This window comes from Anabrus simplex, chromosome 1 (assembly GCF_040414725.1).
Source record: "Anabrus simplex isolate iqAnaSimp1 chromosome 1, ASM4041472v1, whole genome shotgun sequence".
NCBI classification, from domain to species: Eukaryota; Metazoa; Arthropoda; class Insecta; order Orthoptera; family Tettigoniidae; genus Anabrus; species Anabrus simplex.
In genome coordinates this window covers 1770535708-1770558082 of record NC_090265.1, presented here as the reverse complement: position 1 = coordinate 1770558082, position 22375 = coordinate 1770535708, and the positions used below count along the sequence as shown (strand labels likewise).

At 37.7% G+C, this 22375-nt stretch overlaps 1 protein-coding gene across 2 annotated transcripts in view; it reads left to right on the top strand.

Annotated features, from left to right (window-relative positions):
- The window catches only part of Polr1B (RNA polymerase I subunit Rpl135), a 197328-nt gene that overhangs the window by 26366 nt on the left and 148587 nt on the right, over positions 1–22375 (top strand). For both annotated transcript variants that reach the window (XM_068225688.1, XM_068225689.1), the window contains one exon: positions 8391–8630. In XM_068225688.1, coding sequence (XP_068081789.1) covers positions 8391–8630 — 240 coding nt within the window. The remainder of the gene's footprint in view (positions 1–8390; positions 8631–22375) is intronic.

Below are 22375 nucleotides of genomic sequence, written 5' to 3'. Positions count from 1 at the left end.
CAGCTATTACGGATTGTCCGTAATTATAGTTAAAATTGAAATAAAAATAAAGAGGTTCAACCTATTCAATACAAAAGAATAAGAAATGCAGTGATTACATTCTTATTTAATAATAACAGGGGTCGAAAAATACTGGGCGCCCAGTCGCCATGGCGCCTGAAAATTTTTACCTGGCGCCTGAATTTTCAAATTCGGTTTTGAAGATTTATTTTTTGAAATCCGGAATTACCTTACATGTACTTTCCCATTACTTTACAAAGTAACAAGTCGTGTGGTGTTTCACGTTTTTTTTCTGTAGCTCATATATTCTAATATGTGCAATAAACATTTTCTGTGCTTTTGGCAGAGTCTTGAATTCTGTAATTGCTCTTCGTAGCTTGGAACTGGACGTTTCAGTTCTGCGCGGGAGCTGCCTAGCGGTCGTGGGAGATATCGTTGTAACCCGTCAAACAAGTATCCTTTCATGTGAGCATATCGTAACACATCGAGTTCTATTACAGATGATCAGCTATCGGTAGCCGAGTACAAAGATCAGACCAGGGTTGTGGAGAAATGCAGAGAACTACTACGTTAAATAATTCCACAAACACTACATTACCGCCATCCTTCCCGTGACTAGCCGTTCCTCGACTATTGCCGCCAAAGCAGTGCTGATACTGTAAATTCCCGTGGAATTCATTCTTTGCATTTAGAACATACGGAATGACGTGTTTATCAATTCTTGTATTTTCACCAAACAATATTTATACTTTTAATTTGATTACAGCATTTTGGTATTGAACAGTTTGCACTTTATAAATACGGTTGTTTTTATTCCTGTGCGTTTATGGAAAATTGGCAACGTAGCATCAGATATCGAAGCCCGCGAACTCGGAAGCCATTTAACGCTGGTGTATTTCACGTTTCTGTGCTATACTGGAGAAAATCGGCAAACTGAAACGAACAAAACCGCACAAATTGACTGATGCGAGTAACAAACAGTGTACTCTTTCAGATTTCTTCGTAAGTAGGGCCCGTAAACGTAACACAAAGTGATACAGAAGGGAGTGAATGTGAGAAAACACTTGATGGAAGTGCCGACTGTAGAGTTCAGGACGACAATGACCAGCGTGAAATTTATGGTGTTCGAGACAATGATAGGTCAAACATAAAAAATACGTCGAAATTTCAATTTTCAAGCAAACGGAAATTTCAGCACTTTCAGCGAAGTGCATAAAGAAAATGAATGCTAATATGTCTCAGCATATGAATGCATTGTTCATGGCATCTTATCATATTGCAAAAAATAACAGACCCTACACTGATTTTGAAGGTTTGGTTACATTGTTAAGTAAGCTGAATGTTATTGATTCAGAGAAGTATGAGAATGATACACAATGCAGAGAATCGTAGCTTGAATGAAGGCCTGCAGATTATGAGGTGTCGTGCGGTCAGCACGACGAATCCTCTCGGCCGTTATCCTTGGCTTTCTTGACCGGGGTAGCCATCTCACCGTCAGATAGCTCCTCAGTTGTAATCAATAATCATGTAGAGAGACTGGACCTCGAACCAGCCTTCAGATCCAGGTCAAAACCGTAACCTGGCCGGGAATCGAACCCGGGGCCTCCGAGTAAAAGGCAGACACGCTACCACTACACCGCGGGGCCGGCAGGAGGCTGAAAGTTTCATGAAAAATCCCGAATGTGCACTTTTAGTGAGGTGCGTCAAGAAAATGAATGTTAATATGTTGCATCATATGAATGCATTGTTCATGGCATCTTATCATACTGCAAAAAAACAGACCTTACACTGATTTCGAAGGTTGGTTTGCATTGTTAAGCAAGTTGAATGTTACTGGTGGGAAATCAAACAGGCACATGTAGAGTAATTTTAAAAGATGCTGACCTTGAAGGTGACTGGTGATTATTTGGGTTAGTATCTCTTAAAATATAAATTTCCATTCTTGTATGAACTGAGACTATACGACTTAAGGCCACATTTCAAAAATAATACGTAGCTTGATCCTAGTCCAACCTGTGGTGTTCATAATGTATATTTGCGAAAAATGTGCTGGCTCCTGATAAAAAGGGGCTGGCTACTGAATTATTTCTATTTTCTTCTACCCCTGAATAATAAGTAGAAGTGGTACCGGTTTCGACCCTAGTCCAGGTCATCATCAGCTGATTAAAACATGAAAAACAATGCATAAGAAAAATAAAATAAAAGATCAAGTTCACTCCGGAACAGTAGAAGAGGCGAATATAAAAATGACAGGGGAAGACACTGTAAAATTCAGAAGTAAAATGTAAGTCACTTAAAAGAAACATTGCGTAATTTTCTGAACGGCAGTATGGCACACGCAGTGTTAGGCAAAGTCTTATACTGTTTATGAAAAGCAGAGAACGGTTAAATGAGCTAGCTTGTAAAATACTGACAGGCACAAAGTCATAACACAATCGAACACATATGAAGATCCATAATCGTGCTGAAGCTGAAGATGAGTAGATCAATTGAAGTAACTTGCCAGCTCCCGGTGATCAGCGCGATATATTCAACATCAGGTACTGTGGTTTCAAACGCCAACGTAAAATGAAGAATAGCTTAATGAACCAGTATTTGCTTCAATTGCGGGAATGTAAGTATATATAGATACATATAATATAATTCAATATAATTGAATAAGTAATTATGATCCTGTAGGATTTTTGGAACAGTTGACGTGAAAAAAAAAACAAATGTGAAGAGAAAAAAATATAGTAAAAAGCGCAATACCGGAAACAAATGAAAACATAAATGCACAGTGCGCTATTTTTTAAAATGTAAAAAATTGAGGTCGTGATTGAAGTAGTCGAAGTTGGCGCAAGGCAAGAGTTAAATTTGAATGAGAAGAACCGAAATGAAGGTGGCATTTTTTTTTTTTTGAGGTGAAAAGAAAATATAGGATAAATTAATAGAGGAAGAGGAATAGTGGAATAAGAGAAGAATAAAAGAGATTGAAGTTAAACGGTGTTGAGGAAGGATAAGATAGGGAGATGAAGGAGGGGTAGTTTAGGGTGGGTTATTGGAGGTAGAAAATGTGGGTAGGAACTTTGTAAGGTATGGAAAATAGAATTGGGGTTTTGAAATTTAGAATTTTTGAGAAGAAGAATTAGAAAGTCGAAAAGGATGTTGGGTTTTTCAGAAATGTCGTTTAAATTGAAATTAGGGTTGAAGTATTGGTCAAGGTGAATAAAGCAATTTTCAGCATTCATATTCTACCTCACATTAAAAAGTGTTTATTCACCAACAAGTTTGTTCATAAACAATATTCTCGTATTGACAACATAAAATTAATGCCAATAAATTTTGTACAAATGTTACTCCAGCAACATCGAGAACAAGTTAAATGTTTATAACATAGGCAGTTATCAACTGTAGAAAATTGTTAACATAGTTAATGAAGTTTCAATGACAATCATACAAGTCAAGCAACATTGAATCAATACAATTAGCCAAATCTCAAAAGGTTTAAAAAAAAATTAAAGGATGTTCATCAGATGAGTTTCGTCAATAAAATGTTAGATAGATTTTAGACAATAATATATTTTAACTTAAAGACATAATTTTATTGTTATATGACTTGTATAATATTATAAGACTTGTCAGTCAGGTTTACAAGCATAATTTAATCCAATAGAATAGATTCATGATCTTATATAACCTCAAGTAAATGATAATTGGCTGATGATGCTCACGAGAAAGGAACGAAACATGAACCATATCAACAACTTAATAAATATGTAAGTTTTTATTACATTATTATTGTATTGAATAGGTAGTATTTAAGAAAATTATAAGAATTTGTATCACAAGACTTCATCTGCCAGGCAAGTTTTGAAAGCTGAACATTATTAGCTGTATTTCTGGTGACATACATTTTAAATTAGCTTAGTATTTTGATAACAGCATGATTCCATAACAGTGATCGATATTGTATTGCAGAATTTTGAACATTAATGCTTCCCTTGAGTTGCAACAGTGTTGGGAAGACATTTTTTATGTCAAGCTTTCGCAAAAAAACTCTACAAGGATATAAAATTAAAACCTATTTGAAAATAGTGTCAAATGGGCTTTAATTTTCTAATTTAATTTTTCAGTTTGCAGACACCAGGTATAAGTTAGTATATGTATCTCAATTGCCCCGAGCGTTCTTGTCGCATAATGGCTAACGTGTTCGCTTTGTAATATGAGGTATGCAGGTTCAAGTCTTCATTATGCCGAATATTTTTTTATTTTCATATTGTGTTGTATTCATATGTACGCCTCTTTTCATACGTTCTTTTGTTAATATATTTCATTGAAATGTTTAATCGCAAAGTCTTCATTATGCCGAATATTTTTTTATTTTCATATTGTGTTGTATTCATATGTACGCCTCTTTTCATACGTTCTTTTGTTAATATATTTCATTGAAATGTTTAATCGCAATATTATGTCTACTAGGAAAATGCTTTATATGTGTGCTACTTATAGAAAGTGATGTTATGATTAATATAGCATATAAGACTGTCGCCCAGGTAGCAGATTCCCAATCAGTTGTTTACCTAGTCTTCTCGTAAATGATTTCAAAGAAATTGGAAACTATTCCATTCCTGAATTCCTCTTGCTATGAATGGATATTTACCCCGATTACAGTAAAACCTCGATAATTCAAAGTCGTTGGGACTCAAAAATCGGACTTCAAATTACATGATTTCGAATTAACCGCCAATTCAGAAGTGCCAATCCTTTCCGCGTTACAAAATATTCTAAGGCCCGTTACTGCATGCAGTTAAACTTGATTCACAGTTTAAACCTTTCAAATGCCATGGAAAAAAATAACTATTTCCAAAATGCATCCAAGAAAGTGCATTTAGAGTATTCAAATAATGCACTTGGATAACTCACTGACAAACATAACCTCTCGCAATGAATGAAAGAAAGAAAGAAAGTACGATTCAAAGACGAGGAGAAATCTATGCTGGCCTCCCATGTGCAAGTGTTTTATTGTTTATTCATTGGATTACTGTACTGTATGCATTTTACATGCCCTGTACTTGCACAGAAAGTACCTGATGTGCTTAAAACATCGTGGCTAATCAAACTTTCGTATGACGAGGGGGGAAAGTCTCTCGCTTCCTTCTGCATGACAACACAGTACTGTCACTCTATCCTTGTACGATTTTCCACCATGGCACTTCTCTCGTACCGTGCTTCAAAAATGTAAACACTTGCCACGCCACAAAGTATTGTACGACCCATTAATGCATGCAATCACCTTGATTCACAGTTTAAACCATGCCATGGGAAAAACTATTTCCGAAATGTATCCGACAAGGTGCATTTACAATGTTCAAATAATGCACTTGGATAAATCACTGACAAACAACCTCACGCAACGAAAGAAAAAAATAAATCACCCGATTCAAAGACGAGGTTATACTATGCTGGTTCCCCTGTGCAAATGCATTATTTTTTTGAATGACTGTACTGTTTGCATTTTTAAATGCGTTGTACTTTCACGGAAAATGCCCGACGCCCTTAAAACACTGTGGCTTATCAAACTTTCCTATGACGAGGGGATAACGTTTCTCGCTTCCGTGTGCATTGCAACACAGTACAATGAACCCCACCCTTGTACGATTCTCCAGCTGGCACTTTCTCCTTTAAAACCATAAGACCGTTTGGGCTCGGCATTAAAAGAAAGCAGTGCAGTTTCATCAGCAATGATAATATCGTTCGGTGCCTATGAATTGATTATATGAGCCACGCTTTCTCGTCAACTGTCGGTATCGCCAGTGTTCATGGATTCTGTTTCTCCACACATTGCCTGCTGCGTGATATGACGGCGTCCCTTAAAACGTTGTATAAAAAAAGAATTCTGATTTCACTCGAACTTAGCAATTATGAAGCATACTGTAGACACACCGAAGTGTGTGAAAGTGCAGAAAGCTACCCCTGCACGTTCTGGAAGACGCGTTCCATCATGATGCGGATAAATTTTGAATTTAAATTACTCTGTAGCATACTATTGTTTCAAAATGTAAAGGCAGTTTCGAATTTAAAAGTCTGAATTTCGGTAATGGGGCCGACATTGTACTTCAAATTACGAATTATCCGTATTTCGAATTAAACAATTTAAATAACATGCAAAACGGTATATCATGTTTCCGGGAACGAGAACTTCTTCGAATTAGGTGGGATTTTTAATTAATCAATTTTGAATTATCGAGGTTCATAAAGTTAAACATTAGAATGAAATGCATTATCAATAAATGGTAGCATGTGGAACTAAACGAGGTCACAGAGCTAGTTGCAAATAGAGGATCGTGGAGATAATCAATTCACAGAAGCCTGCAGATAGAATGCTCAAAGGCAATAAGTCCTTAAGAAAGATGTGTATGTATATATGTGTATGGAAGCGCTTAAAAGAGAGTAAGAACAATGGCAGGGAACGAAAATAAATTTTTAAATGTAAATTAGGAAGACGAAGAGAACCTGCGTACCTTCTATTACGGAGCGAGCAACTTGACCAATCTATTATGAGAATACTTTCCAAAACACTGCCTTACATGACAGGTTATAACTGGCAAAGAAAATGTAATCTCGACATTTTAATCCCAATTAGGTATTCATTTTGAAGCTCATAGATTAAAATCATGAAAGCTTGACATAAATCGTTGTCCATAACTCTTAAGACTCCCCTTATTAGGTTTTTTGTTGACAATCAGCAGATGCAAGCACAGGAAAATACAACAATCGAAATGAACTTCATACATCTGATGGTAGATAGCACCTAACTCGAAAGTGAGAAGTCGCTGAAAATCAGTTTAGCCAACCCCGTATATCGGTGTCTAGCTCCGGGTAGCTACCTAGCGCTTGCGCGGAGGTGGTTGCACGCAAGCCAAAGTACCAGCTGATTTACACCCCCAGGTAGTTTACCTCCCACGCAGTTGGCAGCCACTTTACCAGCAGATGGTCGAACCGGCCCTTAGCTGACTTCAGATGGGAGAAAATGGCCCTGACTGATTGCTTACTGATGTGGCAACCAATAACTGTTCCACATTTAATAGCCCATATACCCGATGTGTTGATACACAGCTGAATAACAGCATGCGCCTTGTTTCAGGCACGATCAGATCCATGCCAATCTATTGGCTCCCGTTGCTCACGGGAATAATGCCACCTGATCTGCGCAGCTCGAACGCCATCTTAACAGTGTACCGTAAAATCTACAAAAATACCCAACTACTGGTACAAGAAGACATCCCTGGGCTCAATCGTGAAAGGTTAAAGTCACGGCGTCCACCTTTGCGTGATGCTGCTGACATGACTCGCACCAACTTTAATGCTTTGGAAGTTTGGAAAGACCGCTTCACAGCATGTTTTCTGGTGCACAAATTATTAGTGGGTTTCATCTACCGCGCAGACAGTGGGTTACTCTTAACAGAGTTTGGACAGGCCATAGAAGATGCAGGAACTCACTCTACAAGTGGAATTGCATAACTTCACCGGAATGCGACTGTGGTGCCCCATGGCAAACCATCGCTCACATCGTTGGCAGCTGCAAGCTACGTGCTTACTTGGATAGCTGAACTGATTTCTTTATACTATCAGAGACAGTATCAAAGTGGATGGAAGGGCTGGACATCCTGATATGAAATTGTTTTCTTGTTATTGTTATATATTCAATTGTATATATGTAGTTTTTATGCTATACGCTAAATAAATCCACATTTTTCAGTCTCAAAGCTCCCTTGTTTCATCCATCCTGCAGGTATCTCGCAGCACATAACAACATTGAGCCCTCGGCCACCTTTTATGACACCAGTGGTGCTTGTAGTGGTATACAGGCTCTAGTTTACTTGTACAGAATGGTGTCTGGGTACTATTAATCCAGTAGCCTTAATGTATACTATCAGATATGTTATATATACATTACTTATTTCATAAAATGTTCTTAATAGTGTATACAGTACTGTCAGATATGTGATATATCAGTTATTTCATAAAATGTTCTTAATAGTGTATACTGTCAGATATGTGATATATATGAGTTATTTTGTAAAATGTCCTTAATAGTGTATATTACCAGATATGTAACAGTTCTTTTCTCAAGTAGCCTTAATTTTAAATAGTGTACGTATGATTGTTACTCTATTATTAAATTGTAATAGTATTGTCACCTTATATTATGTTTTTATTAACAGGAAATTATCTTTTTGCAGGGATGTTTGAATGTATGTGTTTTTGTAATCTGTAGTTGAGAAAATTATTGATATTTATGAAACGGCTCCCATGAAGATGCTTAGTAGAATCCAGAACCTGTAATAGTGGGTCTGCATCTTCATTGTATATTTACTCCTTCGTTTTAACTGTTTGTGTGTTCATAGTCTAATAGGTGTCACTTGGAGAAGTTGAGTCCTCAAGAATTAATCAGGAAAGGAGAGCATGAAGATGAGTGGGGAGGATATTTTATTGTCGGAGGACATGAAAGACTGATTCGGATGTTGATCCTTACTCGGCGCAATTACCCTCTCGCCTTATGTCGCTCTTCATGGCAGCAGCGAGGTCAGAAGTTTTCTGATAAAGGAGTCTTGATTAGATGCGTTAGAGAAGATCAAACAGCTGCTGTAAGTTTAACATTTATCTTTACATAATACAAGGGAAAGTCAATAAGTATCTGCAATCAATTTTTGTAATTGATTACAAAAAGAATACACACTTTTTACTGATATAATGTTTGAACATAGTCACCCTGCTTTTCAATGCACATGGTCCACCGTTTCACAAGCTTTCTGATACCCACTGCAACAAAGGTTTTTGGTTGTGCAGCGAGCTACGTACGCACTGCTTCTTTCACCTGTTGAAAGTTAAGCCAGTTATGCATGATTTCATATGCAGAACCATGGCTAATGTACATATGGTTTGCCACATCATCAACAGTTACTCGTCTGTTATTCAGGTTCATATCACGCACCTGTTCAGTATTGGCATCAGTTGGACGCCTGGATCATTCCTCATTCTTCACGCTCGTGCGACCAGTTTTTGAACGGTTCATTCCAATATAAATGGTCCGTTATTGGACATCATAAATTTTCCAGCTAACTCATTCTTGGTTGCCTGCGTTTCGCCCTCGTGTGCTAAGTTAGGCTCGTCAGTTGGGACTTAGCACACCACCCAAGTGGAGGCCACTGCATAGGCTACTTGAAGCCACCAGCAGTGCCAATGCACTATGAGAGCACTATGTCCAATAACGGACCATTTATATTGGTATTATAAATATACTCATTCGGGACAATTATTTTAGGTTCCCTATGGGAATCAACATCTACATCATTTGATGGCCAGGCAGGCATCAATTTTTGAAAATGAGACATAGCTCTCATAGTGCATTGGCACTGCTGGTGGCTTCAAGTAGCCTATGCAGTGGCCCGACATGCTTATCTTATCGCCCTCACTCTCCACTAACCCAGTAATAGAAAAAGGACTATGTATAGATTCTGACCACGCACCAGCGATAATCACCATCCCAAACATATCCTACACATTACGTAACCAATATTCCCGCCCTCCTCCCACCAGACGTTATTTTCAAACCGATTGGCAACAATACCGCCAAACAATAACAGAACTGCTCCAGCACTCCCCCCCACCTACCTCAATCCCGAACCTACACGCACCAATCAGTCTAGTAGAGCAAGTAATAATAACAGCTGACCAAAGACACATTCCGAGACATTCCTATCATCCTACCAAACCCCCAATCCCCCCCAAAGCACTATCATTACTAAAACTAGCCCACGAACTGTACAACTCCTACTTACGTACTCGCGACAATACGACTTTACGAGAACACAGAAGAACACTAAGACATGCACGTTCGTACATCAAAGCAATAAAACAAAAACTATGGACTACTGCATGTTCAGAATTATCTGATATGCACGACTCTAACAAATTCTGGACTACATTTCGAAGACTAACTAAAACACATAAATCACGACCCACCTATCCCATACACGTCGCTCCTAACCCTCCTACTACAGATAAAGAAAAAGCAGACGTTTTTGCCGACCATTATTCTCAAGTCTTCTCTCCCCCACAAATACCACAATACAGACATCCAGAAGAACCTACAATAATACAGCATAATAACCCAGATCTCACTCATCTCAAACCCTCCTTCAATCATTTTCGAGAAGTAGACTATAACCATCCACTTAACGCTCCAATCACACCTCAAGAAATACAAAACTTTCTACGTTACAAACGTAACACCGCTCCCGGCCCAGATAACATCTCCTATCGCCACATAAAAGAAGCCCCACTCATCCTAATTAACATACTCTGCTCGATCTATAACACTATGTTATATACCGGTGTTTTTCCTGAACACTGGGGTAAATCTATCATATTATTATTCCTGAAACCTAACAAGCTTCCGTCTGACATTCACTCCTATAGACCAATATCACTCCTCACAGTACTCAGTAAAATATTTGAAGGAATATTATATAAAAGAATGTCGAGATACCTACATTCTCTCAACCTCCTTCCAACTTCCCAAGCCGGCTTCCGACCACATTTTTCCACCCAAGACCACCTCTTCCACATCGCATCCTCCGTAAACACCTATATAAAAACCAGTAAACCAGCCGCCCTAATATGCCTTGATGTTAACAAAGCCTTCGACTCTGTCTGGCACGAAGGACTTATATTCAAAATTAGGCACCTCCCTCTCCCCACCACCATCATAAGACTAATATTTAATTATCTCAAAACTAGGAAAGCCGTAATTAACATAAACGGAACCCACTCGTATACCTTCCCCATAACCTCAGGTCTTGCTCAAGGCTCCCCACTCTCTCCTTTCCTTTATATACTATACACATACGACATACCGCACCCATCACCACCATTACGACTATACCAATATGCTGATGACCTTGCCATCCTAGCCTTCAGCCCTACCTTCACATCCCTCAACAACAGGCTACAGAAATACTTAAACACCCTCGAAACCTGGCTAAACCACTGGCACATCTCCATCAACCCCACCAAAACCCAATTCATAGTTTTCCGAAATAAATCCCGTCTCTGCCCTGCACGCCACAAAGTCCACATAACAATGTACAACACACCCTTTGTTGAAACTAACAGACTAACGTACCTAGGAATTAAATTTCAAAATAACCTGCAATGGAACCATCACTTAGATGACATCCACAAGAAAGCTATAAGCCGTTTTTGAGCACACAGGTCCCTAACAGGTTTCACATGGGGACTTAAACCCACCCAGATAATTAACGTTTATAAGACTTTCATCCGACCATTAATAACCTACGCCTCCCTGACATGGATTACTGCCCACCCAACTGAATACGTTAAACTTAACCGACTCGACCGACACGCCATACGTATAGCTCACCACCTACCTACAGACACACCCTCTGCCAATTTCACCCCCTACTATACCTTCCCAAAAATAACATCATACCTACATAAACTACGCCTCCAATATTTGACAAGAGGCACACTCCATAACAACCCTATAAATAAAGAAGCCCCACCACTGTCACCTCTAGCCACCGCAATTCTAAACGACAACCGCACTCCAGAAAATTCCCATATTTTCCCACCTCCCATCACCTAACTTCCACCACCTTCCCACTGTTACCGCCACAAAGTCTCAACAATCGCATATCATAATTGAAAGGATGCTCCTGACCACGGTGACACATCACCAGAATAGTGTACCGGCCGACTCAGGCACCAAAAGTGCTGTCACAGATTACAAGTGAAAGTGAAGTGAAGTGAAATCTCTAGTAATCCCAAAGATAGTGAAAAATTTCAGTGAATTTACCGTATGAGTGTTCAAATTGTATACATGAAAATGAATAATATCACAATCACCAATATTATTACTAAAAGATTATTATTATTATTATTATTATTATTATTATTATTATTATTATTATTATTATTATTATTATTATTGCTTTTCAAAATATTATTATTATTATTATTATTATTATCATCATATTATGGCTATTAACCAAAATTATCACTACTACCCCGGACAGCAATAATAATATCTAAACGGACAACATAAACATTTGGTTAACATAATTATCATTATTAAATTACTGCTATTATTGTTACTGTTTATTTACTAAAATATTTTATTTCCATCCTATGCAAAGATAAGAATTCAAAATATAAACCGCCACAAGACGAGACCAAACCATCAATGGACACACAGTTACTACTACCGCATTGTTGACAACACTGACTGACCCACTAGCACAGTGACCACCACGACTATGAATGACATTCCAAACAAACATGTGACTAGTAGTACTACTCAGATGTTTATAAACAAACAAATAACACCAAGACAAGACAGACCATACCCCGCAAGAGACGTACTAAGTAGTATAAACCACTGTATAAATAAATAGTAAATAATGTAACCTGTGAAATACAAAATGGATCGTATTACCTAACACATATGTTACAATACAAAACAAAATGGACCTAAAAACTATAGCCAAGCAAGAGGCACCACGAAACAACAAATTTACCTTTAAAAATGTGTAAAATATATAACTAGTGCTTGCTATGTAATTATTGTAATTTAATACATATGTAGTGAATACGATCAGCAAAAAGGACTTAAAGACTCTAACAAAAGAAGAAGCTCAATGAAACAATTATCAAATGTAAATATATGTAAATACAAATGTACAAAGAAAGAATTCAATAAACGGGGTCTAGCGGGGGAAGACTATGGGGGGGTGTGGTGTGGGTCCTCTCCGTGGGTTGGTTCCCCTTGGTGGTCCGGCGATCTCTGCGCCAAATCAACAATAAATAATGACGTATGTACAACACATACAACCACGTTTAAAGCCAAAGTATCAATAATCAAAAATCAAAGGCCAAAGAGCTACTAGTTTAGCTGTCAACGGACAGGAATGAAATAACCTCAGCATCAGCAACCTCCACGGTATGCACTAGCCTTGCGTCTTGGGTGGTGTGCTAAGTCCCAACTGACGAGCCTAACTTAGCACACGAGGGCGAAACGCAGGCAACCAAGAATGAGTTAGCTGGAAAATTTATGATGTCCAATAACGGACCATTTATATTGGTATTATAAATATACTCATTCGGGACAATTATTTTAGGTTCCCTTTGGGAATCAACATCTACATCATTTGATGGCCAGGCAGGCATCTATTTTTGAAAATGAGACATAGCTCTCATAGTGCATTGGCACTGCTGGTGGCTTCAAGTAGCCTATGCAATGGCCTTCACGGTATGCACTAGCCTTGCGTCTTGGGTGGTGTGCTAAGTCCCAACTGACGAGCCTAACTTAGCACACGAGAGCGAAACGCAGGCAACCAAGAATGAGTTAGCTGGAAAATTTATAATGTCCAATAACGGACCATTTATATTGGTATTATAAATATACTCATTCGGGACAATTATTTTAGGTTCCCTATGGGAATCAACATCTACATCACGGTTCATTCCACTGGTAAACACTTTGCTGTGGCAAAATATTGTCCCCGTATTGTGCTGAAAGTCTTCTATGAATTTCCGCTCCTGGTACACACTCAGACCACAAGAAATGAATTACAGAACTGTTCTTCGTTGGTGCAAACATCTTTACGTCACAACAGCTTAAGCTGTACTGATCTGATAGTGCTGAGACCTAGCACACATGCAGACGATGGTGCCATCTAGTGGCCGGTAAGCACACAATGCCATAGAGCCAACCTAAAGACAATTAGAGCAAAATTGCAGATACTTATTGACTTGCTTATGTACATAAAGACTAAAAAAGACATGTTATTTCTTCATATCAGTGGAGTCAGGTGAAGTAAGTTAATCTTACATTATTTATTCCATTCAATCTCTCTAATGAAAATCTAAATCATTAAAAGGAAGTAATACTTCGGAATCTGACAATGCTTTGTTATCTACTTTGTGTGGTGTATTAAGGTAAACATGAACCGAGCAAAACATGCAAGAGCCTTGATGTACCTGTATTGTAATGACTACTGATGTTTGACATACTTCTGTGCTAGACATTTCAAATCTGATTGCCTCTTTAAAAACAAAGATCAATATTTTCTCTTTGCTTTCGGCTTTCCTGGTAAACCTGCTTACTACAGGAAGCGGCCTCCTTCCCATTTGCCTTGGTTACACAGTTTTCACAGTTTGCAAAACTACCCATGCCTTATTCTTAATAATTGACATGAATAATAACAACGTTATAGATAATAATAATAATAATAATAATAACAGTACCAGTATTTATAAAAAAATTGGAAATAACGATTGAGCCACAGAAGATCTCCACCAATGTGGTTACTGGTAATAATTGTAATTGTAACATTTTATGACCGACATAGGACCACTCCAGTCAGTTATACAAAGAAAACTTAGCTTTCTATGTTTCCATTATTCCTTCTTCCTCTCAGATGCCGTCATCCTTTCTTCAGTTGAGAACACTCTGCCTTTTGCCCTTTCAATAATTTTGGTATGTAGTCTCACATGTGAGTCATTGGGAATCTTAATTTTGTGTGTTTTGTCTTGAGATAATTTAGTGTCATTTGTAATTCATCAATATTATTCTTAATTTCTGTGATCCATTTAATCCTGGTATTGCTATTCCATAAATTTTCTATTATCTGTATATTAAAAAAACGTTTACTGAAAACAGCTTTGTCCAGCTCGTCCGGCTCTTCTGCTGGACTGTTTTCCCTCTTTTTTGTTTTATTCTCTCTGGAATTATCTACCGGTGAATCACCAGGTATTGATAGGTCTCTAAGGTCAGCCAATTAATCCTAAAATCATTAAATGGCCACTCCAGTAATAATGGGCGAAGGCTTACCCTAGCCCCCAATACATTCTGTACTTAGCAGGTTGCACACTGTTAAGGAGCAACATCTTTACGTAAAAATATTGGCAAAGCTAAACAATTAAAAATGACGAATATATGCAAACCTGCAAGTTCACCAAACTTGGTCCACATACGACTTAATACTATCTGGAGAGAAGTACCGTGGGAGTAAAACTCACCGGGGAGGGGGTGAGGAGGAAGTGACATATAATAACCAAAAACGACCTATGTTGGTGTTGAATCCATACTTTTCGGATTGCTGAGATGGATAGTGACACTTTGGATGACATTTAAGTCCAAGTATCATCATAGGGGGTGAGAAGGGGTGAAAAAGATAATATCCAAAATGATTGAGATTAGTGTTGAATGCCCAGTTTTCAGGTTCGCTAGGCAGATTGGTGGCAGTCTCAGTGACTGTTGGAAAGATGTATATCATATCTATAAGGCAACACGGAAATACATACAGTTATCACTAATTTTTATTATTTATTTGAAGGGATAAGCTACTTTACAGAGAATATGGTCTTCAATACAGACAGAGCTTCACGAACAAAATCTAAAACTTTTGATTAAACACTTAACAATAACTCTAAAACTATAAAATAGTTCGTAAAATATCAGTCAGCGTCACAATAAAGAAATCTACAAAATTTTGCTTGACAGGTTTTACAAATCCTAAAAGAAGACATTCAAAAAGTACCCGGGGAGCGCATGGAGCAATTGCATTTCAAGACACGTTATCTGACCTATTTATAATGAATGCTGCAGAGCAACATGGGTCCTCTAGTTTTCTACTAATTCTAGTTTTTGGTGTTCTAAGAAGATGTCCAAAAAATGAGATGCGCTTCTTTCTAATTGTTCTCAATACTGGTTCAATTTCCTTATAAACTGTGTTATTTAAAGCTATTCTCCAATGGCCATTAACTTGATATTGTTCGTTATTATTATTATTATTATTATTATTATTATTATTATTATTATTATTATTATTATTATTATTATTATTATTATTATTGTTACGGGGGTTCCATGGTTTACAGGGGTGAAAGAAGGCGCGGGCAGGCATAGGTGGATATACGAAAAATGAAAGATTGATTTAAAACATTAAAATTGGCAGTTTTATTTCTTTCCTTAACCTTCGTTTTTTCTTTTTAAACCTTAAATGTTTACACTTTGCTGAGCAAATAACAATAAACCAGGAACGAGGCTAGCTCGTAATCTTGCATGACAAAATTAGAAAAAACAACTACTATCTACAACATGAGCCTGAAGCTCCTAATTTACATGACTTTACATGAGCACAACTCCTCTTTTTTTAACCAATAGTCAAGGAGACAGATTTCCCAATTTGTTTTACATCACTAGGAGACAGTCTCCAAAATATGCAATATTACAAGAGCACCTTTGGTCCACAAAATTATCCAGGAAACTACTCTCCAAACATTATACCATTCCAGCCTTCCAAAGGCACCATTCAACCTTTACATTATTAAGAAGAGCGTCTTTGCTCTATAAATTTACACTTTGGAATCCTACATTTAACTAAATTTCACTGTCATAAATGCTCAACAGCCTGATATCTTAAAGATTAAATGAATAAAATAGAGTTTAACAGGGGTAACATTCTACAAGGCCTTCGGTGAAAAACAAAAGGTTAAATTACTGGCCCAAAAACCAAAAAGGATAGGAGGAGAACTCTTGCACTCCTTAAAATTTACATTAAATGCATAAAACCCTGTTTGGGCTTATGGCCTGACATTACAGAGGCTAAGCCTAAACTACGGAGGTGACCAGATGGAGAAAAATAGTTAAGTCACAGAAATTACAAGATAGAAAAGGTTACAAAATCATAGTCACCTCGCAATCAAGTTGAGAGGGAACACAAGAGGGTACATCACTCTCTATTCCCTGATTTTGGATAAGTTCTTTCGGTTTGATTGGAATTTACATTTAGAGTTTGAAATTTGCATTTTAGAAAATGAAGTTACATTGCTAAAGATTTGAAACCTTCCCCTCGATCCAGCCTTGAAAGACTATCTGATTTTAAACTGGGTCTGCCATTACCTTGAGCTGGTGGACCTCTTGAAGATGGACGAGGTGCCTCCGCTTCCCTTACGAACACACACTAGAAGTAGACTGGAGCGATCACAAAGATAACCTGGTCCGAAAATGTGCCAGCTTTTATAGCCGAGGGGTAAGTTCCAGAAAACTCTGGGCTAAGGCCCGACACACCCAGATGTAGACTGGCGCGATCGCAAAGATAACCTGGTCCGAAAATGTGCCCGCTTTTATAGCCGAGGGGAAAGTTCCAAAAAACTCTGGGCTAAAGCCCGACACACACCCAATTCTCATTGGATAATCAAATAAATATCACAATTTGTCATTGGTGAATAAATAAATATACAGAATTTCTCATTGGCCAACATCTTAAGTTGGCGGGAAGAGACAGAAGTGTTGATAACTTTTGAACAACAAAAACAAACAGTAACATTCCAGTTTAGGAAATCTTTACATACAGAATTACTTCAGAATTTTAATAGTTCATCTTCACACCAGAGGGCACAAAATAAGTTTATAGTAGCAACATCTGTTGAGAAATGTTCAAACTTCTTGTAATAGTCGTTTCAAACTTTCTTTACAGAGGGCCTTACCCAAGGCGCTTAATTTAAATTAATGGGGCGGGTATACCTCCGGTACTATAATTATTATTATTATTATTATTATTATTATTATTATTATTATTATTATTATTATTATTTGTCGTTTAGGCCTACTGAGGACCACGGGGCTCGTATCTACTCTTCGGTAAAGTTGTTGCTTTCTTCTTCTTCTTCCAATACTCCTTCATTTGCTGACTATGAGCCAGCTTTCTCTCCTCAGTCCACTTAGTTCCTGTAGTCTTCTTACTTGTAAGGGACGTTGGGAAAACTCCGTGTCGGATGGCTTGACGGAACAGTAGTCGGTCATGAGTTTGTCCCAGTGGCATATCTAGTTGTTCCATATCCGACTTAACTGACGTGATCCATTTGTTCTTAGAAGCCTTGCCTCTTCCTGTTGCTGTGAATATCCTATTGGTGAGTCTTTTGGAATCCAGACGGGCCAAGTGTCCATAAAAGGTCAGGCGCCTTTTCCTTACAGACATGACGATGTCCTCCTGGTGTTCATACAGTTCATCATTATGGTGGATTCTATAAGTGCCTCCTTCCTCTCTGATTGGTCCTAATATCCTCCTCAGGATCTTCCTCTCTTTTAACTCCAGCTTTCTGAGTGGGCCCTTCCTAGCCATTACAAGGCACTTAGAAGCATACAGAACAGATGGTTTGACTACCGAGTTGTAGTGTCTGAGTTTGAGGTTCTTGGAGAGGCACTTAGATGAATAGATACTACGACACGAGTGATAAGCCCTTTCAAACTTGGTACATCTGGCATCTATGGCTGGGTTCTCGCTCTGATTCGCAGAGATCCATTCTCCCAAGTACTTAACTGCAGGTACTTTTCGTATGGTAGCGTCTGTGAGAGGAATTGTAGAAGGGGCCTCCTTGATATTGGTCATAAATTCAGTCTTCTGGATGCTGATTTTCAGACCAGTCTTAACTGCTACACTATAAAGACTCTGTAAGTTGTTGTTGTTGCTGTTATTATTATTATTATTATTATTATTATTATTATTATTATTATTATTATTATTATTATTATTATTTTCTTGGCATTGGACCACTTTCCATGTGGTATAGATATTCTAGAATGTCAAATACATAAAATGATCCATAACCCCTAAGTTTTCCCTATACACTTTTTGTTTGAAGGTTGTACTGTTTGATTCTTCTTATTTGCCTAGTACTTCTTCATTTGTTGTGATCGCAGTGTTCTTAATTCATATGAAATCTCTACAGGCCTTCAGTGCATCATTTCAGTTGAAAATTAGTGATTCTTAAAGGAGAACACAACACAAAAATCAAGTTGCCTCAGAATCAAAGAGTGTATCGGACAGTGTTCAACTATATATTTGCTCTTGCTGTGCGCCGCTCCGCAGGCCGGTGAACTAAGGAAATGAAAATCATTTTATTTTCCGTATTGAAAGAATCTCAATAATAATATAAGAGAATTTATTGGACTCCAACCTATTCAATACATTACAGGATGTTAACACTTTTAGTTAAACATCGTTAAAATGGAGACATGTTACATTTTTTTGGACCAAAAATATAATAAGAATAAAAATTTAAATGATCCAATAGACAACTGAAGCCCTCTTTACGAACAATTAATATTTTCACTCAATAGTTTAAATCTGAAAGACAAAAGACTTGTTAACATCCTCAAAACAAGCTCTCCAAGCACACCCACTAAGCTGCTCAACTCATCGCGCCCCTATTCTCCCTCCAACACACACAACTCCTCCCCAAGCGCCAGTCACATATCCACAGCTCTGCCTTCGCAAATCCACTCCCCTCCTCTAAGACGTCACACGTACAACACGAGGAGCAGGACATTAGCGACAGCCAGTGCTCCACAAACCTCCTAGCAATTAGGTAACAGCTCAACAGCTTTCAAGGTAAGCTTTAACTTTCACATTTTCATTTCTCAATGATTTCCCCCCTTTTCTTCTCTTTTTCCGTTCATTTCACTTAACTAATTAAGACAAATCCTCCATTTTCAGATTCCCTCACATGTAGGACAGCTCAAACACCGATTGCACTGCACAACATTTTCGACCGTTGCCCATTCAAGCAACAACTGATTTTCCCACACTTCAACAACAAAAATATACGCAAACCTCTAGTCAACTAGGAAGAATCTAATGATGTTTTAACTATCTTCATTTGAAGCCGGTGTTGTTTTAACTCTGTCTTAGCACAGCCTCATTTTATAATTAACAAAAGCTGTTCACTTGCACTGTGCACTCCATTCATATAGAGAGTGACCAACGGAGTTGACTACCTCATGAATCCTAGGGCAAATTATTTTGGTTGGAACCAAATCACAAATAGATAAATTGGAATGTTTTACCTCATCAATTTTAACAATTATAAATAAGTGTACAGTAATTATTGTAAATTGTATTTTATTTTGCCAAAATTTGTATATACTACGTAGAACTACCTTCGAACTCAATATCATATAGACTTTGATTACTTTCATTGTTATACTGTACATATGATGGCCTCATTTTAATATTAAGAAACCACTAGCGTATTTTACTATGTGTAACTAGTCTATTGTTATTTCGTTTAATACAGGACCTGGTATGGGTTTTTTAATGTATTTTTTCTTACATATTATGTTCATAATTTCCAACCAGACGTCTGGTTTAATTTTGAGCTGCTTTGATATGACTGATGATGCCCCACATGGGGGGGGGCGAAACATGTCTCCATTTTAACGATGTTTAACTAAAAGTGTTAACATCCTGTAATGTATTGAATAGGTTGGAGTCCAATAAATTCTCTTATATTATTATTGAACTAAGGAAACACGAGTAGGTGTGACGTCACTGCGCTGTAATCGCTGAGCGAGCCATCCAGTTGATTATTGCAGTACGCGCTCAGCCGCTCTTCCGTTTACTTGAAGTGTTGTTTATTATAATAGTGCAGTGACTGTTTGTCGAAATGCCTTCCTGTAGTGTGTACGGCTGTAACAACACGAGGAGTAGAAACCAAAAGTGTAGAGAGAAAGAAATACATTTCTATAGGTTTCCAAATCGAAGTAAGTTGCCTCGAAGGTTTAACAGTTAGATACAATTTTGCAAGAGGAAACACTTTTCTCCTGGTAAGGAAGCAGCTGTGTGCTCAGTGCATTTTAAAAATACAGACTATGATGAAACGCAACTTTTGAAAATGAAGGTGAAGCCTACGGAAAAGCTGCAAGGTCCGAAATTGAAGTCAGGGTCTGTTCCTTAAATAAGATGTCTGGTGTCGACTGGTGGAGATACTTCTCAGGCAGGAATGCTAATTCATACGGAAGCCGCTTCACAAAATACACTGTGAGAGTACTCGTCAGAAACTAAAAAGAGCAGGACGGAAAGGTATGAGGCTAAAAGACGAAGGGAGTTTGTTGGCACAGTATTAAACGAAAGTGATAACGGTAATGATGTACACGACGTTCAGAGTGAAATGAGTGAAAATATTTCACCAGACAGACACGAATGTAGTGTAGAAATACAGTGTGAGTTTGGAAGTGAAATAGCTAGAAAATACTTTGACGTTGCAACTTCCGGCACAGCCTTCAACAGTGACGTAATGGGAGAACAGTTGAATGACGGTTTCTATGAACCAGATGAAAGTGACAGTGAAAGTTATATTAGTGATTCTGATAACGAACACACTCAGGACGATGTACATATTACAGGTTCATATTTCTTTGTAGCGGGGATAAGTTTGCTCACACTCTTTGAAATTTGTTACATTTGTAAAAGTAAAGTGAAAAACATTTCACATCATATTAAAGGGACTATGTTGTGCGTAAAATCACTTTGCGATTGTGGTAATAAAGTCTGTTGGTATTCTCAACCTTTGGAAGGAAAGAAACTGGAAGCAAATGTCCTAATATCATCAGCATTATTGTTGTCAGGCATTCTGTTTGAACCTTTTTGGTCATTGTGCAAGTCCATTAACTTACATATGATGTCATGAACTGTATATGATAGAATTATTCATAGAGTAACTGGTCCGATAGTAGAGGGTGCTTGGGATCAAGAAAGGACTAATGTTATTGATTGTTTGAAAAGCAGTGCCAAACCCATTTGGTTAGCCGGAGATGGCCAGTACGATTCTCCCGGCTTTTCAGCCAAATATTTAGTGTATTCACTAATGGATATAAATACAGGCCGCATAGCTCATTTGGAACTTGTTCAGAGAGTGATGGTGAAAGGTGATTTTGAAAGGGCTGCGTGTGAAATCACGATGAGGAAGATTGTACAGGAAGAAAATTGTAATATAAAACTCTTCCTTTCCGATAGACATAAAGGAGTAAGGTATTTACTGAGAACGCAGTATCCTGATATTCAACATGAATTTGATGTTTGGCACATATCAAAAAGTCTAATGAAAAAGATGAAAGCTCTCGATAAAAATCATCCAGAAGTTCAAGCGTGGAAGGCCAGTATAAATAATCATTTATGGTGGGCAGCACAAACATGTAATGGAAACAGTTCTGTGTTAATCGATAAATTTACGTCAATTTTGCACCACGTAAAAAATGAGCACAAGTGGTTAGAAAACGGTGAATGGAAATCCTGTGAGCACAATACATTAACAAAGGAGGAAGAGAGAAAGAAAATGTGGATTAAAGGAAAGTCAAGTTCATATGAAGCCTTGAAGAAAATAGTTTTCTTTAAAAGTAGTCTTTTTTTAAAAGATGTGGAACATATAAAACACTACGTTCACACCGGAAGCCTAGAAAGTTATCACAACCTTCGTTTGAAATATGCTCCTAAAACTGTTCATTTCTCGTACAGAGGCTTAAAGC